This window comes from Manis pentadactyla, chromosome 3 (genome assembly GCF_030020395.1).
Source record: "Manis pentadactyla isolate mManPen7 chromosome 3, mManPen7.hap1, whole genome shotgun sequence".
Classification (NCBI taxonomy): Eukaryota; Metazoa; Chordata; class Mammalia; order Pholidota; family Manidae; genus Manis; species Manis pentadactyla.
Genome location: NC_080021.1, coordinates 202,945,631 through 202,965,156, shown reverse-complemented (window position 1 = coordinate 202,965,156; position 19,526 = coordinate 202,945,631). Strand labels below are relative to the sequence as shown.

The following is a 19,526-nucleotide window of genomic DNA, read 5'->3' as shown; positions in this document are numbered from 1 at the left end:
CACATGTCATTTGTCTTAGAGATCTTTCCATGCCAATGTGTGGAAGTTCATCCCATTCTTTTGAATTTCTTTGTCTTCTATTATATGCATATTACAATAACATAATATTCTACTGTACTACTATTTCACAATTTATTTTAGCTGTGCCTCATGCAGGACATTTGTGGTTTTCTCTAGAAGTTTTGCCTGCTGTGCACATCTGCAAGTATATCTGTGGGATATATTCCTAGTGGTGGGAATAGAATGCATAATAGCACTTTAGTAAATATTGTCAATCAGCATCCAAAAAGATTGTGGCAATAGACTCTTGAGGAATTGAAAGTCCTATCAACAAAGAGACACTTCTTCACATCCATGCAGAAGGAAAGAAACTTGACTTATTTTTGAATAAGCACAACAGAGGACACACATATACATCAGGACGAAATTTACACAATTTATATAGCAAAGCAATAACATTTCCCTCATCTCCTCCAGAGACAAAAAAAGAAATCATATAAGGAGATAGGCTGCAAGCTTGACACCAGAAGTGTTTTATTTTCATTCCAAAAGATTAGAGCAAAGGCCCAGAGTCATTAGCTTTTCAAGGAGACCCTTTCTAGACAGAAGAGAAAGCAGCTGCCTACTTTCCCTCTATAAGAAAAGAAAATTCCTAAAACATTTTTTTCCTTGCAGTGCCACTCTATCTCCCCACCAAGAGTGTAGCTGAGCACCTGTTTGGAGAACAGTAATTGCAGGTGGTGGTATGGTTTTTCTGGTTTGCTTTTAAGCGCAGATAAAATATAGAGCTGAGTTGAGCTGCCCTGTGATGCTTCCTTCTACCCAAGTTATTCTCTCTAATGCATTTGATTTATCAATCCAAAAAAAAATCCACTGATAATCATCTTAGAGGTAAGCCCTGTGCTGGGCTGGGCTGGGAAGACCCAGTGAGTGGGCTTGTAGGAAAATCAACAAAGATTGCCTGAGCAGGATTTCTGTTTTCTGGTAGTTCTCTAACTTGGGGAGATGGGGCCCCAACTCCCCGAGATTGAGCTTGGGGCAGAATGGCACATACTGCCATAGACCAGGGGAGAGGAAGATAATTTCTGCTTGGAATGGAGTTGGTGGGGGCTGCAGGTTGCAGAAGAGCTAGAATGGAAGCCGAGCCACAAATTAGGAGGATCATGTCTCATGCCCAAAGCTTTATTTTGAAAAATTGCAAACCTACAGAAAAGTAGAATGGTAAATGCCCATATAACCTTTCACCTAACTCCACCAAGTGTTAACGTTTTGCCTATTTGTGCTCTTTCTTTATATATATAAAAGTAAGCTGCCAACAGCGTGACCTTCTTCCACCTGCATGTTTCACCACCATCTCCTACATAACAGCAATGCCACTGTCATAGCCGAAAGTTCATGTGAATTCAGTAATACCGTCTAATGATAAAATAAGGCCCATATTTCAATATTCCCATTTGTCCAAAAATATCCGCTAAGCTGTTGTGCTTTGGTTTGTCATGGAATCCAGAATCCACTCAGGTCACACCCCGATTTGGTTCTGTCTACTTTAATCTAGGCTATTACTACTTTCAACACCCAGGGCGGTCTTGGGAATTAGTTAGGAAGGCAGAATCTCAGGCCCCCTTCTAGACCCACCGAATCAAAATCTGCATTTTAACAGGTTTCCCAGGTGATTGTTAAGCACACTGAAGTTTGAGAAGCAATAATGAGCCATCTCCCCTGCCCTTTGTTGTTTGGGTTCCATGGCACTTCTCCTAAGGGTTCAGGGCAGCTCCGTGGTAGTATGTGACTCATGTGCTGGATTCGTCTTAGTGTTCACTCGTGATCATATTCAGATGAAACTTTTGTGGCAAGCAGAGTACATAGGTAATGTCACGTTGGCCCATTGCTGGGGAGATGTTGAGTCACCTGATTCAGGTGGTGGCCACCGGCTCTCTCTTCTGTAAAAACACTTTTTCTCTCTTATTAGTAAGTCATCTATGGGGTACTACTCCGAAAACACACACATGTCCTTCCCCCCCCCGCCCCGGTCTTGGCATTCATTCCTTGATGGTCCTTGTCTGAGTCAGCTGACACGCTGAGGGTGGAAAAATGATGCTTACCTAATTCTACCATCCCTTCCGCATTCGTTAACTGGCTTTCTTCAGTGGAGAAGAGCTCCCCATTGGAAGGATGGTGATGGGCAGTGGTGGGCAGGGCATGCCAGGCGAGGCAAAAGAGGGAGCAGAGGCACAGTGCAGAGGAAGTTCAGTCCAGGTGTGAGAGAGAACAGGCGAGGCCGGGACAGAAGTCAGTCCAGACTCCACAGGGAGCAGCAGGAAGAAGAGCAAGGAGGCAAGAAGCATCTGTAGAGGAAGGTGAGAGGGTAGAATGCCACCCCAGAGGCTGACTGGGAGGAAGATTTCCTCAGCGCATATATGAGCGCAGCTGCACAGTCAGCCTCCTGTAACCACTCCCCGTTCCCGGGCGTTCTGACTGCTTGTTGACTAATGTTCTTTAAGCCCTTACTATTCAAAGTGTGGTCCATGGTCCAGGAGCCCTGGCATCATTCGAAAGTTTATTAGAAATGCAAAACCTAAGGACCCATCCCAGACCTACTGAGTCAGAACCAGCAGTTTCACAAGGTCCCCAGAGGATGAAGCACTGCTTTGAGCCACTCCTGTCCAGTTCCCACCACCACTAACCACACCAAAAGCAAGGCTGTCCATACAGATAATCTTTCCCCTGAGGATTTTCTATGACCTCCATCCACTTTCTCATGGAGTCTCAGGAGAAAGTTCTGCCCTGCCCTGGAGAGGCAGCACAGATGGCATTGAAGAGCTTTGCCCTCCCAATCAACACACCTGATTTTGAATCCTTTCCCTGCTATTTGCCGCCTGTAGAACCCTCTGTAATCATTAAGCCATTATCCTAAGTCTTAGTCAAATGCTAACTCTTGGAGGAAAGAGCAAATAAAATAATGCTTATAAAGCATTTTTAGCCCTGGGGTATTAAGCACCCCCATTAAGTTAGCTTGAAAATAAGAGAGACATTTCTGACGGAGATCTCTGTAGCCTGCCTTACAAGATAATGTGAGGCCAGCAAGAAAGGAGATATAGAATCTCGCTGGCATGTTCCCAACATTAATTGCCTTTTCAGTCAGAGAGGGCATCTTTTGTTAAAAGCAAATTTGGTCACTGAATGCCCTTGCACAGCATTGCTCTGTGAAAGGAAACAAGCCTTTCAAGGAATGGGATAAATTAAACACAACATTATGATCAGGAGAATAACCAAATAGTTACCATTTTCAAGCACTTGCCGACACATTATATACAATATCTTATTATTTCCACAATAACCCAGTAGAGGGAAGGATTACTAGCCCTCTCATGATGGTGATTAAAGGAAACAAGAAAACAGCTTCCTAGGCACAGGCTGGGATCACAACTGGGTTCAGGTCATTGGGGACAAACAGGTTAAATGTGACAGTTCCCCTCTCCATGCACAGAAACATTGCTGGGGGGATACCCATTGGACACCTAGGGTCTGAAACAAAGGAGGTACACTGCAGGGAATGTAGCTGGTTGGTGACCACGGAGATGAAGTTTCCTGAGCTACGCACTGGAGGCAAGTATGACAGCCTGGGAGGGTCCCTTTGCTCATGACTGGCTAGCCTATGTACTATTTACCGTGAAGCCAAGTCACTGAGCAAGATGGTTCACATTTCCCTGGCCAGGACCCAAGTCCCCAGGCAAGATCTGGGAGAGAACTCTAGGATGGGGAGGCACCTCCCCAAACAGGAGTTAATGGGCACAACCTAGATACTGCCTAGGGCATAAACAGTCCTCAGCAAATTCAAACATCATTGTCTTTTTGTTGTTGTTGTTGTTATCATTAATCTACAATTACATGAAGAACATTATGTTTACTAGGCTCCCCCCTTCACCAAGTCCCCCCCACATACCCCTTCACAGTCACTGTCCATCAGCGTAGTAAGACATCATCATCTTTTTATACCATTTTTCTACCTCCAAATGCAAGAACTGCTAATGGAAGGAGAGAGGAGCAAGAATGAGTGTTTCTCTCCTTGGCTTCTGGAGATCACATCTCTCCTGTGTCACCAGAAAGACACCAGGGACATTCGGTCCAGGATCTGTCACCAACTCAGGAGTGCCTTAGTTTCCTCTTCTGTAAAATTAGCTTGACAGACTGAAAGACATTTAGGGTCCCCTCTGGCTTGTGTTCTCTGATCTTGCCTACTGGGGGTAGCCAGGAGAGCTATGGAGACCTCATCCCTGGAGCTCTTCAAAATAGGGACAGTCACACTTTGTAGGTTTAAGCAACAGGATTCCTTCCTGTACCAAGCTGCTGTGTTTTTGACATCCTCCAGGCTGAAGTCAGGAAACAGAAAACTTCCCAGTCACAGACACAGGCCTCCCCTGACATCTGGATAAATTAGGTCCTCTTCCAAGATGGTGTCTCCTATGACCTTACAACTCACAGAGGGTTCTCTGGGCCTGGAGCCTCTGCATTGCCTGGGAGCTTGTCCGAAGTACAGATTCCCAGGCTCCTCCAAAACTTGCTGAATCACACCTTGCATTTTAACAAGCTCCCCAGGTGATGTGTACATACATCAAAGTTCAAGAAGTACTATCTTGAAACACTGTGACTCCTTTCCTTCATAGATCTCGCAACAACTTGTAATTCTAATGATATATTTGTACTTGTATTTTAAGTGGCTGCTTTAATGACTGAGCCATAAGATCCACAGGATGTCTTCTAATGACTAACACAGTGGCTGGCACATACCTGGTGTCCATTCAACATGTGTTGAATGTAGGATTCTATGGAATTTCCCTGACTTTCAGTGGCCACTGGGATGGCTCCCCTGCTTCTGCTGTTCTAGCATTCTCTCACTGTCCCTGGATACTTTCCCAGGCAGCCAATGAATTCAAGGCTCTTGGCACCACATTTAAACATAGATCTATTTCTTTGCACATTTGTACATCACACTCATCAATGGTGATGCTTGGCAGTAAATTAGGTGTTCACTAAATTTTGAAATGCTGTTTGATATCTCACAGAGGCAATATGGAGGCGAATTCGGTGATGTCAGGTTTTCCTATGAACTGCGTGCATAATTAAGAGACCACAAATGTACGGCATCCTGAGTTAGGCTAAAAGCTTTCAACTAAAACAATAAAACTGTAGAATATTAGAGTGAAGATGCAAGGGCCTTCCAAGCTAAGTTCCCTACTTTTCCCCTGAAAAGCTGCAGCCCAGAAGTTCTTACTTCCACCATCTCCAGAGCAGAGCTACACCAGGGTTCTGCTTCAGGAGACTTTGGCCATTACCACCCACTCAGGTTGGAGAAGAGAGCCATTCATCAGAAAATGAATCTTCAGGGAAGGCAGGGACAGAGCTCCTATGGAAATGGTAGAATAAAAGAAGAACTCCAGATGGTTCTAGGTGTTTGTACAGAGCACTTAAGAAGATAAGATGTGGGCATCTGCTAACTGCTGGCTGTGGTAAAGGAAAGGAAATTGTCCTCATCCATGTAAACGCTCACACTAGGTCTTCACTAATATTTCAGCCCAATGCACTACAGGAGACCCCAACCTGGACAGGTCAAAAGGTGAATGAGACACATCATTCCTTGCTGGCAGGATGTCTGAGGGGTGTTGCCCTGGCTGAGGTGGGGAGAAGGGGAAGGGAGACTAGGTGGGTGGGAGTTAGTCTCTGAGGAATTTGTGAGGCTTGAAGAACTGTGCCATCAGTTTCTGTGGCCTACTTGCTCAGACCATCTCAACAAGACCCCCCAACCCCTCCAAGCCCCCAGCCTTGGTGTCCCCCCTTGAGAACACAGTCTGCTTCTAACAACCTTTTACTTATTTGTGTAAATATTTACATTTATCTATGTTCATTATAGAATAAATAATATAAACTATAATGTGAGTATATAAATATATGTGTGTGTTTATTTAGGTTAAATATTTATAAATGTTTGAATATCATATTCAAATATAAACTTGTAATAAGTCCCGCAGGCAAGGATCCCTGCTAATTACTTACATGCTTGGCATGTAAACATTCATTTAGTTCAGACTTTCCGACCACAAGAGAGAGAGAAATGCACCTTCCCAAGTATGTTTACAACATACTTTCACAGTCTGATGAATCAAACGTGGAAAAAAAAGCCACATGTCTTTATTAACATTACACTTGATTGTTCTTACATGGACCAAAGACGGGGGAGGGATAACACACGAGGAGGCGGAGAAAAAGGCGCTGGGCGGGTAGCTCAGAGCTGCAGATTCTGGTCCCTGAGCTGCCCTGATCTTTCCTTCTTACTCTCAGCTCCTGGTTCCTCACCTGGGAAATGTGGGTGGTGATCCTCCAGTTGCATTTCTGAGAAGCAGGTCATCTGTCAAGCAAATGGATGAGAAAACCTGCCGTAAACTAAGTCAGGGAGTCAACTTTGTAAAGTTTAAGACTCAGATGGAATATGAATTCTGAATTGAACATTAAATTGGAAAAGAAAAAGATTGTTTCCATTGGAAGTCATCCTCACACTGCTTTTTCTCTTTCTTCTCTTCCAGGACTCCATTCCCAACCCGCCGGGCAAATTTCCCCTTAAAGGAGGTAAGACCTTGGAATTCGGAGCAAATTGTCATGAATCATCCATGTCACGTCATAGTTGCTTAACAGCCAGAACCCTCAGTGCCCAACAGAAGAATGGGTTGAGGCAGAGGTGGGGGCTGCTCAGGGCTGAGCTGATGCGTCTTGAGTCATCTGAACAGCCTGTGATCCACTCTCAACTCTCCTGTTAATGAGAATTCTACCCCCACATAAGCTGTCTTATGGACAAAGACAGGCAGAGCAGTGTTGTGTTAAGAGCTTGAAATATGCAGTCAGGCAAATGTGGGTATGAATCTTAGCTCTACATCTCACCTGGGAGCCTCAGTTCCTCATCTATAAAATGGGAATAATGATATTGGCCTCATGAAGGTATTGGAGGAGCCAGGCAGACTGCATCTGTCAATTGCTTGGCATGGTGACCAGCACATAGCCATCATTAAATAATTGGTAGTAGTCAAAATGCATGATGAAGCCAAGGGCTTGTGCAAACAGACCTTCTTACCCCCCCCCCCACATTTCCTACCACTGAAGTCATGAATTAATGCATTGTCTCTCCCAGTCCCAGAGGGTGGGTGTCCAAAGTTAAGTTAACATTGAAGATGAAAGTTTGAGAACATCTGGTGAATGTGTTCATTGCCCAGAGGAGGAAAAGAAAGACACAGGGAAATGTCATGTCCACAGTCACATGGAGCTGAACCTAGAATCCAGTTGCCCTCATCTCTTATCCAATGTTCTTTCCACCTAAGAACATTAACCTTACATACCCTGTAACCTTCAGAACTTAAGATAGCAAGCACAACTAGATAACCAAAGAACTCAGAAAAAAAGTAAAAGAGAAGGGGTGGGTCATCATAGACACCCAGGAAGATACAGCAGGGCATCCCAGGGACCAGAGGACACAAGTATCCGGACACAGCCCTCACCCCAACAGCATCACACTTGGTGCTTCCTTCAGGATGCCCTTGGCCATGCCTTTCCTGCCCTCTGTCACCTACAGACTTAGAAAGTAAGGGCAAAAGGCCCCAAGCAGACAAGGATTCTGGATCTTTCAAGGCAGACTAATAACTACAGCTTTGGCAATAATATCTTAACCTTGGCTGGAATTACTTAGCATGTGACCTCATTTCCAATAATGCCTCTGTAAACAGTCAATGTTAATGTAAAGAGGAGCATGGTATAACTTTCCTATAAAGGGCCAGATAGTAAACAGTCAGGCTTTGCAGGCCATGAGGTCTCTTGTTGCCAGTCAACTTTGCTGTTGTAGTGCAGAAGCAGCCATAGACGGTGCAAATGAGCGGGCATGGCTGTGGGTCTCTCAGACATTATTTGCAGAATGAGGCTGGGGACAGAGTTTGCGTATTCCTGTCATGAAGCAGGACAGGCTTTGAAGTCAGAACATGTAACACATGTTCTCATGGAACCTTGCAAAAAACCAAACACACGGAGCAAATGTCATTTTCCTTTCCCCACTTTTCCCCATTCCACCACTACATCCACCCAGATTTTCCAAGTAAGACCAGAAGTTTTCATTTTTTGAGAGGAGGAGATGACCATCCACAGGAACACTATCTCAATGACCAGGACGGTTGTGATTAGGCAAAGTGATCTCTGACGTTCTGGATTCTAGTTTCTGTGTCTATAGAGCTCCTCCATTGTCAGTCACCAAGCACAGGGGCTCCAACTAGTGGCTGTGTCCCTATAACAGATTTTCACCCATCCAGAGCAGCATAGAAAAATGGACAAGGTGGCCCCTGTTCTCCATAGCTACTTTTTTTTATTGAAGTATCACTGATATACCATCTTATTTTGGTATCAGATGTACAACACAGTGGTTGAACAGTGACCCACATTGTTAAATCCTCACCCCCTCTGGTGCGATTACTATCAACATAGAAAGAAGTTACAGCATCACTGACTATATTCTACAGGCTGTAGTACCTTCCCCATGACCAGCTTATATGATGATTGGGAATTATTGTGCCCCTTTATCCCCTCCCCACCCCCACCCTCTCAATCCCTCCCCCTTGGTAACCACCAGTCCCTTCTCAGTGTCTATGAGTCTACTGCTGTTTTGTTCCTTGTTTCACTTTGTTCTTATACTCCCCAAATAAGTGAACTCATATGATTTATCTACCACCACCTGCATAGCCAGCTATTTTTAATGCACTCCTTTCCTCTAACAATACGCCCTTTCCTAAAAAAAAAAAAGTCCGTTCTTTTATAACGTGAGGTCGGCAGTTAAGTTGGTTTGCGTTCAGTCTGAGTTATTTTGTTTGAGTTGCCCCAATAGGCAAAAAATCAAAAACTGCCCACTCTATATGGGTCACTGAACTTTCATCTTGTGGTAAAGTTATTTGGCCCATGAAATCCAAAATTGTGGGAGCCATGGACCAGATCACTCATCCAACCCCTTCTTATCTTGGCCATCACTGTGAACACCAGAACATAAACTAATCCAAGACAGCCCCAGTTTACAATCCAATGATTCTGCAAACAGATTTTAAAATGCTAATAATAATACCCACTAGGGCTATGAAACTCTTGTTAAAGACCTTCCCAGACCTTCCTGGGGTTGATCTTAGCCTCAATCCTGTGATGAGCAATGTGGGAATTAAAGCATTCCCGTTATTGCAGAGGAGAAGCTAAGGCCTAAGCAATCAAGGTGACTCGCCTAAGGTCATCCAAGGAGATGATGGCAGAGCAAGGATGAGAATCCAGGACTCCTCTCTATCCGCCTGGGTGATGGGCTTCAGACATGAAATGTTAGTGACCTGCCGTATGTGGTCCCTGGCTCTCTCCTACTTTTAATGCGAGTCTACGCTTTTCTTGACTTGGCAAACGGCAGGCACAGTCGTAGGGTGAAGTGGAAAGAATATTACCTTGGAGCAAGACCTGGGGTCCAGAGCTGCCCTTTACCCCAGCAGCAGGCTGTTTCTCTGGGCAAGTCTTACCCCCTCTCTGAGCTTCATCTGTAACAGAACAGCAATTTTTACTAAATGACCTGGAAGTGTCCTTCCACTTTGATACTTTACGATACTCTAATTCTCTTGTTCAAACTATAAATACAGAAGAAAAGAGCCTCTAACAATAATCTTGAGGAAATCTATAGCCACCACTTCCTTCCCCAAGCCCCCCTTCACCTGGCACAAGCAGCAAATTGGCCCTTTTGAGAAGCCATTGCAAGACATTCTGGACACATGGGAACCATCTCCCAGAAACTCCTAGAAGGAAGCTCCAGGGGCCGATGTGGCTTGTCACTGGGGCAGACCAAGGAGGGAGCCAGGCGCTTTCCAGAGAGCCCTCTGCCACCAGCTGATGGAAACCGTCCAGCACCAGCAGGAAGCCAGCCGCAGCCCAGAGCCTGGGAAGCAGGGCCATGTACCCACATTAAAGCAGCTCAACACAGGATGGTCCTTAGCTGCAGGGAACCTGCAGACCATCAAGCCTTTTTTGGGATGAAAGGAGTTCTGAGCCCCCAGTACAAGCTTCCTGTTCCCTCCCAGGGGACAGGTCAAAGCAGACCGCCACCTCACGCTCCCTCCATTGAGCTTGGGACTCGGTGGGCCATTTGGGAGTTCAGCCGGGACTGTGGGCTGGGAGAAGCCTGGGGAGTAGCACCTTTCACCATGCCCTTCTCCTCTCATCTAGAAAATGGAGTTAATAAGAACTCAAGCACAGAGCCACTACAAGGGTGAAATGGGACAGCAAGTACTGCCCCTGCCAGCCACCGGGCTGAGCCCGTGCCCTTCGGACACAGGCTTCACTCTGTTCTTCCACCCCATCCCATCCCACAAGCAGCAAGGAACCAAGGAGGGATCTGGGGAGAGCAAGGCTTGGGTGTCTTCTCCTCACTTCTTGATCCAATTTCCTGTTTCCACCACATTTTGAGTCTCACGTGTGCTTCCATTACGTGGCCTTATTTGCCCAAACCACAGGGTACAGACCCCTTCACCTTGACTTCCCGAGTTCAAACAGCAACCTGCCTTGGTGGACAGCAAAGTTGACAGCAGGATTTTAGGCTACGTCAGGAGGCTGGCAGGGCAGTCACTCCACCATGGAGGATGCTGCAAATTGGGGGTTGACCTCTCTGTTCCTGGAAGGCTTCTGCAGCTCCAGCCACTGGGGATTTCTTGAGGGATAGGTCTCCTCACTGGGGTTCAGCCCTCTGCCACGTGTACTCACGCCCTCTCCCTCCTACCTGTGCTTACATCCATCTTTCCCCGTTTTCACCCCCTGCACACACACTTTCTTTCACAAACTGCAGAGATTCAAATTCTGCTGCTTGCATTTTGCAGACTGATTTTGATCACCTTGGTCTCAGCCCCAGGCCTTCCCAACATCCCAGCACTGGAAGGATTCTGTAGACAAGTTTTAAATCCATTTTCCCTTATTCCCTCACTATATATGTATGAGGATCTGGCAGAAGGGAAATAATGAACATTGACGGGGCATTCACCATGTGCCAAACCCTGGGCTGAGTGCATCCTCACAACAAGCCTCAAGGATAACTATCGTTCCTATTCTACAGGGATGGAAATGGAGCACAGAGAGATTTATTGACTTGCCTAAGATTGCACAGGAGTGGGCAAGACCTCAAAATCTGAACTGACCACTTTGGAGCCCTTTTGCTTAACCAGGATGGTATCACCAGATGCTTAGTAAAACATGGCTGGGCTCCCATTCGGTGCTCCTACCGCCTCTCCAGGCTAGGAACCCTTCCAGAGCTCTCTGGTGCTCCTCAGCACCTGCTCCTGCAGCTGCTCGTTTTGCTGCTGAGGCATGCTCTCTGTTTATCGAGACCTGGGGCAGAGAGAGCCACTAGGGTGAGCACAGCACCCTCCAGGTCTGCATTTAAGGCAGAGCGGTGGGGAGCATGAACAGCCCACGGCAGATCTAAAGGCCAAATTAAGCCGTAGCTTTGCAGCTAAGGAGGCATGATCCTGGCTGACTCCTGGCCTCCCGACAGCCTCCACTTAGAAGATGTATGTCTTCCCTGTGAATGTCATGTGGCCTCTAACATCCAGAGATTCGTGGAAGCCCTGAGGAAGTTGAATTAGTGGAAGGACCACGTGTGGGTTCTGATAATGCTCTCAGCGCATTCCCTGTCCTCGCCTGAATTCAGTCTCCAGCTGAAGGCGAGGCACAAAAGGCAGAGAGCTGGGCTGCATTTGGGAATACCTACATTCCAGCCCTGGGACTTGAAGCAGCTCGCTTTCCCTCCCAGGGAGCAGCGTTTCCTGTTTTCTGAAATAATCAGGAGTTAAGGGGGCAAGACAGATGACCTGACCCTAGCATGAATTCTGCTTTGTGTATAACATTCCAGGAGTCAGACAAATACCTTAGCATTCTCTGACCATTTTATTGCTCTAACAGTTTACAAGTTGACATGGCTTGGCAGACTACCCTCTTCTCCACTCCCCTTGCTAAGAAGAAAATGTAGGCATGAGAAGAGGTCAAGGTTGGCTCTCTAACTGTCCCTAGTGAACCTACCCACAGAGAAACAATAAAAACTGCCCATCGAAAGCAATGAAAGTAAACCACAGAGGCTGGCTCCTAACCAATGCCCAGCAGTCCCTGGTATCACATGGCTGCGCTCCGGATGGCCACAGCCCCGCCAGAACACTTCACTGGCAGCAGCAGGAGCAGGGGCCTCCTCCCCTAGAAAGACCGCAAACAGCAGGCAGAGACCTCGTTTCTGCCAGATGAACCGATCGAGACCTAGATTGCCCAGTTCACCAGCTGTGCTGACTTTTTTTCTCCCCAACAGCAAGAGGGGATACTTCCCACTCAGGGGATCAGTTGCTTTTCAAATAGATAGTCACAGGCCTCAGAGAACCTATTTGCCTCTCCATTTACTTTAATCACACTTAAAACCCACTCTTACACACTTTTTCTTAACGCAGAGCTAACAGGGATCAGGAAACTATAAGAAATAAACTAGAAAATGGGTCCCTCAGAAAAAAAAGTGTAACAGGGTCCTGGGGAGGCCATCCAGAGAACTACAGCAATCCCTGCCTAATCCCCACCTCCCTGCCACTAAGAGGAGAGAGGAGGGAGACCTGCAGGGGAGGAAAGGAGAGGGCAGGGCGGGGGAGGTGGAGGGAGGTGGGACAAGAGAGGAAAGGGCAAAACATTCAGATCGCTGAGCAACATGCTACAATTTATGCTTGAATTCAGCACATACAAATCACTCCCTAAATGCAGAGAATACTTTGGGGAAGGAGAAAGGAAAGGAAAAAAATAGAAATTGGGGAGAGAAGGAGGGACAGAGGGAGAGAGGGAAGCAGGCAGGGACATCAGCCCCATTCCTCGAACCAGCCCATCATGTATTTCATTCAAGGTCTCTGGACACCACTTCAGTGTCTACAAGCCAAGCAGAGCAAGCCCTTGACTAGGGGATGGGAAGCAGCCATGACACACTTCGGGTGGTGGACTCGGGCTCCTTGCCACGCATTACCTTCCTGAATTCTCCCACCAGCTCTTCAAAGGAGGTTATTATTATCCTCACTTTTGGGAGAATTCAAAGGTGCTGAGTGACTTGTGCAAAGTCACACAACTCAGTAAGTAGCAGAGGTAGAATCTGAGCCCAAGCCTGTTTAATCCAAAACCGTATTTTCTAAGTGTGCTGCATCTGGAACAGCCGGGCGGTGCATTAAAAAAAGTCACTTAAAATATCAGCAGATTTTGCCATATGACTCCAGACTCACCTTGCCTTTTAAATTACAGACTTTAAAGGTGCTTCTTAAATACCCCCGATAAAATCAATTCAACCTGCATCTACATTAAGTGAATTCCGAAGAAATAACCATAGGGTCAGATAGGTGTATCTTACATATTGCAACAGGTCGCGGTTGAAAAGACCCTACATTCCTAAGGAATCTACAAGGGATTCAAATGAATTCCAGCTTGATCTCAATTTGTATTTGCTGATCACTTTCCATGGGTTTACCACTGAGCATGCAGGGATGGCTATTCCCCAAACGCTGTTTGTAAATCCAGGGTCACCTGGTTGTCCTTTGCTAAACAAGTAACCCATCCTGGAGTTTTTCCATCACTAGTTGGCCTGGTGGCATCAAAGGATTCATTAAGTTGAAGCCAGTGGAAATGTCCTTAGGTTAAGGATTCACTTTGATTCCTAGTTCTAGTGATAATGGAGAGCCTTTAGATGTCACTGTTGGGACTGTGCTGGCTATTCGACCAGAGGGATGGGACTAAGAAGACAGGGCATGGTAGGCTCAGGGTCATTAGGATAATTCCTCTCCTTGGAAGGATTAAAATGTTTTCAACAGATGGAAGGAGGATTCTGTACACTTTCCTGGAAGCATCAGCTGTCCTCAAACACTCATATACATAACTGAGGAACTCCAATCTCTCAGATAATGAGCATTTCATCAGCCAAATCACTCTGCTAAATGTCATTGCTAAGCTGGCCACTATAACAACTAGGAAAAGAGGAGCAGCAGGGAGGACTACCATTTCCTGGTGTCTTCTTCCCAGGAGCCCACACTGGACACTTGACATCCATAATCCTATTGCACCTTTGCAACAATCATACATTTAGATTGATTGTTACCATCCCCACTTTAAAGATGTGGTAACTGAGGTCGGTAAGGGAAAATGACAGGTCTGAAGCTAAAAAGCCTTGACTAGAACCCAGGTGTTCGTTTTACATGCACTGTGTCTGCCTTGTCCTGTTACCAACCTGGAAGATGCCTGGCACTCAGACCACATACCATCTGGCCTGAACGGTCAGCATGGTTTGTTTGCCACCCTGGGCACTGTTGCATCATAATGGAAGCCCGATGGCTTCTGACTAATGACGTGGCAGGGCTCAGCACATGAGCCCAGAGTTACCCGCTGGTACTCTTCTGCAAGAGGGAGCCCACAGGGCTCAATGGTGCTTGTTTTCCCACCCCTCTAGCTGTCTTGCCAGTTTTCAGTCCAGTGCCTCTGGTGGTTGCAGACCCACTCTTCCCTACATTTAACCCTCTCTGCTCCACGGGAAGACTACCAGACAGGGGACAGAGCCCTGGATGGGGAGTCAGGAGCCCTGTGCTCTGAACTCAGCGATGCCACTAATGCCTACAGGGTCTTGGGCCAGACCCTCAGTACCTCTAGGTTCAGTCTCCCCACTCATAAAACTAGGGTCCTGGTTAACTTGGCATCTCATGGCCCTTTCAGGTCTAATGTTTTAGATCTCAAGGCGGGGTCCAGTCTTCAGGTAGCCATTATCCTTTCAGCCTCCTTACCCAACTTCTCTAACTCTCTCTTCTGTGCAACTGGCCAGGAGGGTTTCATTGACACACACATACTTCTCTCCAGGCTCCCAAACAAAGCCCAGGAAAGTTCCATGATCCTTCTAGAGGAGGCCAAAACTAGGGAAAACAGCATACAAATCTTGCCCTTCTGAAGGTCTAGGTCCACAGAAGAATGCACAGAGTACTCGAGTGTCCAAAAGATGGAATGCTCCACGGAAATGAGTCCTGGACTCTGGTTGGCCTCTGTCACTAACCCATGGGGTGACCTAAGACAAGTCTGCTGTGTGGGTAATGTATGTGTGGGAGGGGGCACATGTGTTATATGGTTACCAAGCCTGGACCAGGTGACCTCTCAGGGAACGTCCATTCCTACAAACCATGCAAATCCTTACAGAATCTGGCTGTTCATAACTTTGATTGTCCCCAGACTTAAAATGTTCTGTTCCATCACTGCAAGTGTCTGGAAATCTTTGTATGGAGAAGGTCTCCTAGCTGGGGTAGAGCCATATGCCACAAAGACAGAAAGCCAGGGCTGGGACTGATCCCCCCACCCTGCTACCCCCTGCCCACAGCAGGCTTGGCAGAGAACAGCTGAGTCTACACAGAGGGCTAGGAGAAGCTAGAAGGGCCCTTCTGGATCATGAGATACACACTGCTCTTCATCCAGTTAGGGGCAGGGGAGCCCAGAGAGGGAGAATTCCTTGGTTCTAACTCCTGGCCAACAGCTCAGCCATGCCTTACAGACAATTCTCCTTCACCCCACCCAGGTGTGTTCAGTTCTTTAACCCAAACCCCTCCTAACATCACCAGCAGCTGGGAAGTGAATGAAACAGGTGTGTTTGGTACCCAGGCTTCCAGCTCTCAGAAGTCCTGGGACCTTACAGGATTCCAGCACATGTAGTACCACCTTTTATTAAGTCACTCCTTCCATCTCCATTACAAAAAAAAAATGAGTCATATTTGGACTCAGGAAGAGAGCCCATGAAATGGTCCTCCAGCTTTTGACAAGAGCCTCAGGACCCTCAAAGCAGGCTGCATCTTTGAACTGGGCTAACTGGTCAAATATCTGAGCCGCCAGCCCCGTGAAGCTCTTCCCACTGCCTCATCTGAGAAGCAGGGTAAGAGTGTGGTAGCCACTAGCTGATGTGTGTGATCGCCTTAAACTTCCTCTCGGAGCCTTGGTGCCTGGGCCCCGCAGGGCAGGCTGCGCTGCCCCTCCTGCCATGAGTGTGCCCTCCTCTGCGCTCCTCTCCAGGTTCAGCGGCCCATTCCACCAGCAGCCCCTCCGCCATCCTGTTCCCTGAGCCAGCTCTAGCAATGTCATTCTTACAGGGGGTTGCCCGTGTTTTTCCTTTGGCTTGAAACCATCTAAAAGAGCCTCTCAGAAAACCTAACGTACACCACGCCATTTGACTTCAGGAAATGCAAATGTTTCAAAACAAAGTTTTTTCCACCCTTGGGTTTCTCAGAATTACAACTGAGGTCAAGACGCCAAGCATGCGGAGACCAAAGGGGAAAGGCAAAAAGAATGTGCTTGTATGTGAGGCCAGCACAGGCGTGTCCACCTACAGCCACCTGTTCACAGAGCTCACCTGAGAGGTGCCAGGGCCAGTGGTGTGCTGGGAGGGGCTCCGGCCAGTGAGCACAGCTGCTCTGGGCCTGATGTGCTGGCCTCAGCCCAGGGCATGATTCTTACCCTCCTGTTTAATCTAACCTAACCGGCAGAGCTGCTGCGAGAAGGAGGCTAGGGATCATCCCAGCAGGGAGTGGAAAGACAAGCTAAGCATCCCCACTCCTCGTTGGGCCATAAGAACTTACCTGACATCCACAGAGGGAAGTAAGGGACACGGACGAGAAGACTCAGTTCAGCAAACATTTACAGAGCCCCTCCTGGGCTGCGCCGAGGGGATATATATACCCAGTAGTCTCTGCCCTGAGGGTTCCCAGTCCAATGGAGGGAGCCAATAGGTAAACAGAGGAAAGAAAGGAGATGGCTGTGCTGTACTTACCTGGTGAAGGCAGGATTCCAGGTGGAATGTGGCAAATCAAGATGGTACTGGTGTGTGGGGAGGGGGAAGGGGCGCACCACAAGCCCCCCAAACTCCAGTAGAGGGTCAGCAATCCACTCAGGCACTGGAGTCCCACGGCCTAGGTTTGAATCTCCACCTCACCACTGACTAGCTGTGTGAATGGGAAGAAGTCATTGAACCTCTTAAAACCTGGTTTCCTGGTGTACAAAACAGAAATCACGGTAGTATTTTTTCATGGGGTGTTTGTGAGAAGTATGTGAAGGAAGGCAGGTAACACGTTTAGCAGAGTGCCTAGGAAACAGCCACCCCGCAGTATGTACTAGCTGTTCCCACCACGACCGGCACTGACACTGCTACAGCAGGGCTGCTGCTGTTGTTGTTGGGACAGAGAATGCAAGGCAAAGAGGGGAGGGGAGAGGCGGGACTGCAGAGCTCAGCAGAGTCAGATCGCAGGGGAACATGCATGCCAAGCGGCGGAACTTAGCCGCGATCCCACAGGCACAATAGGGTCAGAAAGGGATTGCAAGCAGAGAAGAGATGCAACCAGACGTGCCTCTCTGCGCAGTCTTCTGACCTGATGTTCTGCGCCCGGAAAGGGGAGGCTGGGCCCGGGGGCTCTCTAACAGCACTCATAGCACATTAGAGCAGAAACAGCCCCCAAGTCCTGGTGCTCATTCTACACGCCCCCAGAGGATGGGCTGCAGGCTGACACAGACAGGACAAGAACGCCGGCTGAAGGAGGAGTGACAGATGGGATCAAAGAATGGCAGTTGGCCCCCCACCCTCCTCACCAAAGACACCTTTGGACCAGAGCCTCCTTATGGTTGGAAGGCAGATAAGGATGAAAACAGCCCCGGCCTTCACAGGGGGTGCCGGAGCAGTGAGCCTGTTCCGACAGCAGAGGGACCTCTTCACTTAACTTTCAACCACTCCAGGGCCCCTATGGGGCTGTGAGGAAAGCTAGGAGAGATTTTCTCCGGCCTGGGCAGAGAGGGCAATGGGGAAGATTGTGAGCCCCATAGATACCACTCAGAGATCCAGTGAGCAAGCACAGCAGGGTGTAGCCACTTCGACTGAATGAGGCCACGGCTGCCTGGTCTCTGATGGGTGGACTGAACGGTCATCTACGGTGACATCATCTCAGATGTCAACGTCAGGTCATAGATCTCCCAGTTTTAAAGCCCAAAGCAGAGAAGGAATTTGCCTGAATAAGTTGAATTCATGAGTCATTGCAGGAAATGTATAACTTGGTTCTTTGCATACCAAATAGTTACTATAATAAGAAGCTAAACCACCATCACCAGTGAATATATAAATATTATTTTTATTTCTTAAACATCAGAATGATATAAACATTGTCTTTCTTCCCTACCCAGGAAACTGCAGATAGCAGACTCCCCACTTAGACTTCTTTAATCCAAGTCCTTTTTAAATTGAGCATAAGGATATGTTTATGTCCACTGTCTAGCAAAATGGCCTCAAGGAGGAAACCTGGCCTCTGGAATCATACAGACGTGGGGATGAATCTCAGCGTTAGCACCATCTTGCTTGACCATGTATCATTGACCATGCCTGGGTGTCAGGATCAACCTTGCAGAGTTATCCTAATAATCAGATTAGCTGAAATACGTAAAAGTACACAGACTAGTTATCTGATCCACTCTCAAATGAAGGATGGCAATAATTGCTATGAGTGTTATTAATATGACTACCATTCCCTGGTTGAGTGACAGGGGACAAAGTACTTAACCTGCCTGGTCCCCAGGTTTTCTTCCATCTGTCAAAAGGACTTAATAATACCTCTGTTGTAGAGATGCAACAAAGATTAAATGAGGTGAACTATGTACAATGACAAGAATATACCTGGTACAGGTGGGAACTCAGGTGATATTTGTTTCCTTCCCCCAGTCTTTTGTAAAAGCCCAAGTGGAAGCAATCAATATTTTAAAAACCCTAAGGTACTCAATTGCAAAATGAGAAATGAACAGGTTTTCCTTTTGTCCCCCAAACGGAAGCACAATAGGAATTTTCTCCATCAAAAGGACATGGAAAACGATCTGGTGTCCCTAGTTCCCAGAGCAGAGAAAGACCTTTAATGAGTGATCTCCTTATTTGTAGGAAATTGCTCAGAGGACATGCTATGTATCCTGGAAAGGGCTCCATTCAAGAAGTCATGGGCCTACCTCCAAGGTCAGTAACTGGATCCAGGAACCCTAACCATGTGAGGGCCACTTCTGTGGCCTTTCTGAAGCATCTAAGCCAGTAGAAGTCTATGGCCGAATGTGACCTGCTGATGTGTTCTGTTTAGCCCACATGGTACTTTTTATAGTTGGAATTGAAAGGCCTTAGGGTGAAAGGGGGAGATTGTTACTCTCTAAAAAGACAAGGCTCTTCTTTCCTTGCCCCATAAGGCACTCCTTCATGTTGTCTACCTGGCCTCTGATGGCATTTGTGTCCCACCCCCATCACCCATCTCTATTCAGACACCTACAAGTTATGGGCCAAGTGTACAGTACTTTTCTTCATGCAAGGGAAGCAGGGTCTTCATTACTGCCTCTACCAAGTTGTTCACAAAGGAACCACAAAATTGCTTTGTCCCCAGATTGACAGCTTAATGAAC

At 47.2% G+C, this 19,526-nt stretch overlaps 1 protein-coding gene across 1 annotated transcript in view; it reads left to right on the top strand.

Annotated features, from left to right (window-relative positions):
- The window catches only part of TNFSF8 (TNF superfamily member 8), a 28,303-nt gene that overhangs the window by 3,489 nt on the left and 5,288 nt on the right, over nt 1–19,526 (top strand). Inside the window, exons 2-3 of the mRNA XM_036915522.2 lie at nt 6,579–6,621; nt 19,025–19,096. Coding sequence (XP_036771417.1) covers nt 6,579–6,621; nt 19,025–19,096 — 115 coding nt within the window. The remainder of the gene's footprint in view (nt 1–6,578; nt 6,622–19,024; nt 19,097–19,526) is intronic.